Here is a 5,533-nt window from a genome sequence, read left to right on the forward strand (position 1 = left end):
TATATATATATATATGAAAATTATTATTATTATTATTATTATTATTATTATTTTGATAATATTCTCTCAGCAGAGGACTTTTAAGCGAGACGCTGAAAGCGGAAGCGGAAGTCTTTCGTCCACAGTTTCCTGCAAACACAGCAGCTCAAAGGTAGAAAGATTAATCATTTAATAATTAATATTCACGCGTTCTTGCGAGTATATGTTCTGTGTTGTTGTTTTTTCATGGGTTCTGAGTTGTTTCATGTGGTTTATTCGTGTTGTAGCAAAGTTCAGTCAGCCATCAGTTGAAGCACACGATAAACTATGAAACATATAAAATATTTCTTTGTTTATAAAACATTTAAACGTCTTTCTGCTGATTTTGCAGTTTTTTCAGAAGATGTCATGAACAGACTGTCTTGTTGACAGTTTATCCCACCAAAATGATGATCTTGACAGTTAAAATAAATAGATAATTTGTTCGGTAATTTTTACTGATTAGTCTAGAATTTGTTTTTTTTTTATAGATTTTTTTTCCTGTTTTCTGTAATCTGCTGGTCTTGTTCAATTAATATGAAATGTCAGCATTTAAATATTGTTAAATTGTTTATTTAGTTAATTTTATAAATATTGCTTATACATACACAAGAAGTCTCTTCTGCTCATCAAGGCTGCATTCATCTGATCAAAAATACAGAAAAAACAGTAAAATTGTGAAATATTATTGCAATTTAAATGAACAGTTTTCTATTTTAATATACTTTAAAATATAATTTATTTCTGTGATCAAAGCTGTATTTTCAGCATCATTACTCCAGTCTTCAGTGTCACATGATCTTCAGAAATCAGTCTAATATGCTGATTTATTATCAATGTTAGAAACTTCATATTTTTTTTGGAACCTGTGGCTGTGATACTTTTTTCAGGATTCTTTGATGAATAAAAAGTTAAAAAAGAACAGCATTTACTTAAAATAGAATTCTTTTAGTAATCTAACTGTCTCTTTAGTGACTTTAATGTGAATTCTACAGTTATTTAACCAGCAATATTACGCTCCAGTGCTGTTACGCTCATTTATGCCACATTCTAAGCGTGTAAATGAACTGTGCTTCTCCTTACTCTCTCTCATCCAGCAGTTTGCGTGTGATGGAGGTCTTGCGGCCGGTTCTCATTAACATCAATGGCAGAATTTACAGAAAAAATCCAGTCCAGGAGGAATGTTATGAAGAAGAAGAGGATGATTATCCGTCTTCGGGAGCAGGTTTGTTTTGGTCAGCTCCACTGCATCGTGTCTTTATTATGACGTCATATAATGTGAAGATGATGTTTTGCAGCAGCTGAGCAGTGTCTGGACGAGCCGTGTGATGCATACAACATCGAGCAGACAGACAGAGGCTTCCGCTGCGCCATAGACGTGCCCAGTGTCCTTTACAAGTTAGTACATGAGTTCTAGACCACTCTCACACTTACGAAGGCAGTTGCTGCCATGGAGTAGAAAATAGTTCCGGTGCTTGATTCTGATTGGCTGAGCCGCGTTCGAAGCTGTTGTAAATGACTCTACAAAGTAACATACACCTTTGTTTACGTTTGTGTGTTGCTCGGCAACCACTTTGTAGCAACCACAACTGTTTCTGAGGAGCTACATTGTTTGGTGGAAGAATACTGTTTTTATTAATATCATTACACTTTATTTGCTGTTTTATTTTGTGAAACCTTACTACGTATATGGAATAACCGTTTTATAAAAGCAATAAGCCCCGAGAAGCCGTGGTTTACAGTGAATTTATAACAGCTAAGGGGTTTTAGGCACTCCGCTTCCTTTAGCTGTTATAAATTCACTGTAAACCACGGCTTCACGGGGCTTATTGCTTTATTAACTTGTTTCAGGTCAGAATTGGTAGGTTATGTCCAGCAATTCGTACTTTCTGTATCAGAATTGGGTGTTTATAATACAGTTCTCACTTCATTTTGAGTTAACATCTCACAATTCTGAGTTACATCAAGCAATTCTGACTTTATCAGACTCGAGAGTTTGCAACACAGAATTATGACTATTTCTTGCAACTTTGAGTTTTCATAACATATAGTTCTGACTTTACTTCTCACAGTTCTGAGTTTATATCCTGCAGTTTTGAGTTAACATCTTGCGATTCAGATTTTTTGGACTTTCACATTTTCTCGGTATTGCATGTTCACACAATTCTGACTTTATTTCTTGCAATTCCAAGATTATATTTTGCAATTTTGTATCATATGATCGTTCGGACTTTCTCAGAATTGTGTTTATAACACACAATTCTCACTTTTTTGCAAATTTAGGCTATATTTTGAGTTAATTTCTCACAATTCAGACTTTTTTCTCGCAGTTTAGAGTAGTTTATATCCTACAATATTTGAGTAAACATCTAACTTTTTTTCTCAGAATTGCAAGTTTATGCCTTCATGTTTATAGCGCACAATTCTGACTCTTTCTAGCAATTTTGAGTGTATATCCCACAAGTTTGCATTAAAATCTCGCAATTCAGAGTTTCTGAAGTCACTATTCTGACTTTTTTTACCTGAAAATTGCAAGTATACATCCTGCAATTATTACTTTTTTTAATTGTCTGTATCACAAAATGCATATTTCCTTCAAGAAATGTGTTGGTACGTTCCATTTCTTATTCATATTAATGCACAAAATGACATCTTGCATTCACGGAGAAATAAAGTCAGTATTGTAAATAGTAAATACATTATATTTTATATTAGATTATTTTTTTTCATTCTAAGGCAGAAACTGGCTCACATACAGACTGACTGCAGCTTTTTCGGATGCTTCTTGGTCATTTTCAGATCTCAGAGCTCAGCAGTGTTCTTGTGTTTTCAGGTATATTATCGGGAAGAAGGGAGAGACTCGTAAACGACTGGAATCAGAGACTAAAACTTCCATCAGCATCCCAAAACAAGGCGTGGAAGGACAAATCGGTAAGAAACGGTGATTTGAGCAAACCCCTCAGCCCTGAACTATTAATTTAGTTCATCACACAGCATTTGTGCAGACAGAAATCATATCTCAAACTCCCAGGGAATGCATTAAAGCATCTGCCAAATGCATAAACTCTAACAACTCATAATGCCTTAGCATTACCAGAGAAACTGGTATAGAATGGTGTCTGTGAGTTTTGCATGCTCAAACCCACTTTATCTTGAGATATAAGTCATCTAGTTTGTTGCTCGTGTGTCTGAACACACTCCGAAGCAGAAGGTTGGCATGTTTCGGTTGGCGTTAAATGAATGTGCATGATGCCTTGTGCAACTAAAAGTGTTCCTGTATAAGCATAAAGGTGCTTTAGGGGTCAGAATGTTCTAGTAGCAGGATGTTCTGGCAGCAGCGTGTTCTTGTGTGCAGTGGTGAGGACTGTATGTTCTTCCTGTGGTTGTGCTGTGGTTTTACGGAAGTGTGTGTGTGTGTGTGTGTGTGTGTGTGTGTGTGTGGGACGCTCAGTGATCACAGGTGCACACAGAGCAGCCGTCGCCTCAGCTGTAACCCGCGTTGAGGTTTTGATCGACAGCTTTCGGAGGAAGCAGCCGTTCACACACTTCCTGTCGTTTGCACTAAATCATCCTCAGGTGCAGCAGGGCTTCCTGCGCTTTCGAGAGCAGGTGCTGGAGCTCTGTGGACAGGTGAGAACATTCACTCAAGAAGTCAACACACAATCAGAGGCGACCGCAGTTACTTTATTAACGTTGCAAGAATTCAATATAGTATTACGATAGTAGTTAACACATAAATTTAGTATAATAAGTTCCATCAAGCACAATCAAATCAGTAGTTAAGACATAAATGTAATATAATATTACTATTTATTTTATTTTATTATTTTAGGTTAGGTTAGGTTAAGATAGTTTAATATGATATAATAAAATAAAGCTACAGCAGAATTCATTCTATTTACTTCCTGGACATATTGTTGCCAGTAGTTAATGCATAAATTCAATTTAATGTTAATTTAAAGATTTAATTTAATTAAATATAATTTTATTTTATTAATTGTATTATATTATATGATATTTTCTTTTCTTTTAGTAAGGTTAATGTAAAATGTAGCTTATTAATTATATTATCTTATTGTCTTATTGTTGCCAGTAGTTAATGCATAAACTCAATTTAATGTTAATTTAAAGGTTTAATTTAATTTAATTTAATTGTACTTCCTGGACATATTGTTGCCAGTAGTTAATGCATAAACACAATTTAATGTTAATTTAAAGATTTAATTAAATTAAATATAATTTAGTTTTATTTTATTTTATTAATTGTATTATATTATATTATTATATTTTCTTTTCTTTTAGTAAGGTTAATGTAAAATATAGCTTATTAATTATATTATCTTATCTTATTGTCTTATTGTTGCCAGTAGTTAATGCAAGAATTTAATATAATATTAATGCAAAAATGTAATCAGGTTATTATATTATATTATATTATATTATATATTATATTATATTATATTAAAAGGTTAATATAATTTAATGTAATGTCATTTAAAAATAATATAATGTGATAAGGTCACAGCAAAATTCACTCTATTTACTATTTTCTTAATTCTTGTTCCTGGTGTTATTGTGAATGAGTTATAGTAGTGATAAAAAGGCATCTATGAAATGTTTGCTAGATTTGTGGATTGTCTCTGAGTTGGTTTTAATGTGTGTTGTGCAGGACGCAGGCGTGGATGAGAGTATTTTCCAGAACCCAGCCAAACTGCATCTGACCATCGGCACTCTGGCCCTGCTGAACGAACAGGAAGTGACACGCGCGAGCGAGCTCCTGCAGCAGTGTCGGGACGCTATCAGGTCACTACTGCAGCCCATAAAGCATCAGAACAGACCGCAGTGATGCTCAGCAGAGTAAATGTGCTGCTTTGTCTCTGCAGAGATATAACTGAAGCAAAACCACTTCCTGTGGAGGTCCGAGGAATTGAATATATGAATGATGACCCGTCGATGGTGGACGTTCTCTATGCCAAAGTCACGGTTCGAGATGGATCTGACAAGTAAGATACAATTCATTACCTGGTGAAGTCTCATAGTTCACACAAAAATGAAAATCATTTAATCACTCTCACATCATTCCAAACATATGACTTCAGATCACTTGGAATATAGTGCACTGTTATGATACTTTCATGTATGAAATCTGACATATTAATGTAATATAATGAGAAAAATAATTGTTATATATCAGTATATTATTGTACTGTTGTATTATTTATGTACTATTATAGTACGTATTTATTTTGAGTTAGATTTTATATTTAAAGTTTTCATTTTAATTTCTTTTTAGTCATTTATGTGCTTTGTCATTATCAAAATGCTTCTATTTAGCTTTAGCTTTATTTCTATTTTAGTGTTAGTAATTGTAGTACTTCGACTTAAATGTAAAACAAAAATGAGAAGTGATGGCTTGGTGGCTAACTGAAATAAGATATGTTTAAGTGCAAAAATGTAAATAAAATTAAAGCTGAATAGAAATATATATATATATATATATATATATATATATATA

General features: G+C 33.5%; 1 protein-coding gene across 1 annotated transcript in view; it reads left to right on the forward strand.

Annotated features, from left to right (window-relative positions):
* The first annotated feature begins 94 nt into the window (after nucleotides 1–94).
* Nucleotides 95–5,533, forward strand: part of ascc1 (activating signal cointegrator 1 complex subunit 1) — a 10,161-nt gene continuing 4,722 nt past the window's right edge. Inside the window, 7 exon segments of the mRNA XM_016485585.1 lie at nucleotides 95–151; nucleotides 1,116–1,243; nucleotides 1,317–1,416; nucleotides 2,852–2,949; nucleotides 3,470–3,648; nucleotides 4,688–4,821; nucleotides 4,902–5,043. Of these exon segments, the coding sequence (XP_016341071.1) occupies nucleotides 1,129–1,243; nucleotides 1,317–1,416; nucleotides 2,852–2,949; nucleotides 3,470–3,648; nucleotides 4,688–4,821; nucleotides 4,902–5,043 (768 nt within the window). The 5' untranslated portion in view covers nucleotides 95–151; nucleotides 1,116–1,128.

The sequence above is a fragment of the Sinocyclocheilus anshuiensis genome, unplaced genomic scaffold (assembly GCF_001515605.1).
Source record: "Sinocyclocheilus anshuiensis isolate Anshui unplaced genomic scaffold, SAMN03320099.WGS_v1.1 scaffold241, whole genome shotgun sequence".
Lineage (NCBI taxonomy): Eukaryota > Metazoa > Chordata > Actinopteri > Cypriniformes > Cyprinidae > Sinocyclocheilus > Sinocyclocheilus anshuiensis.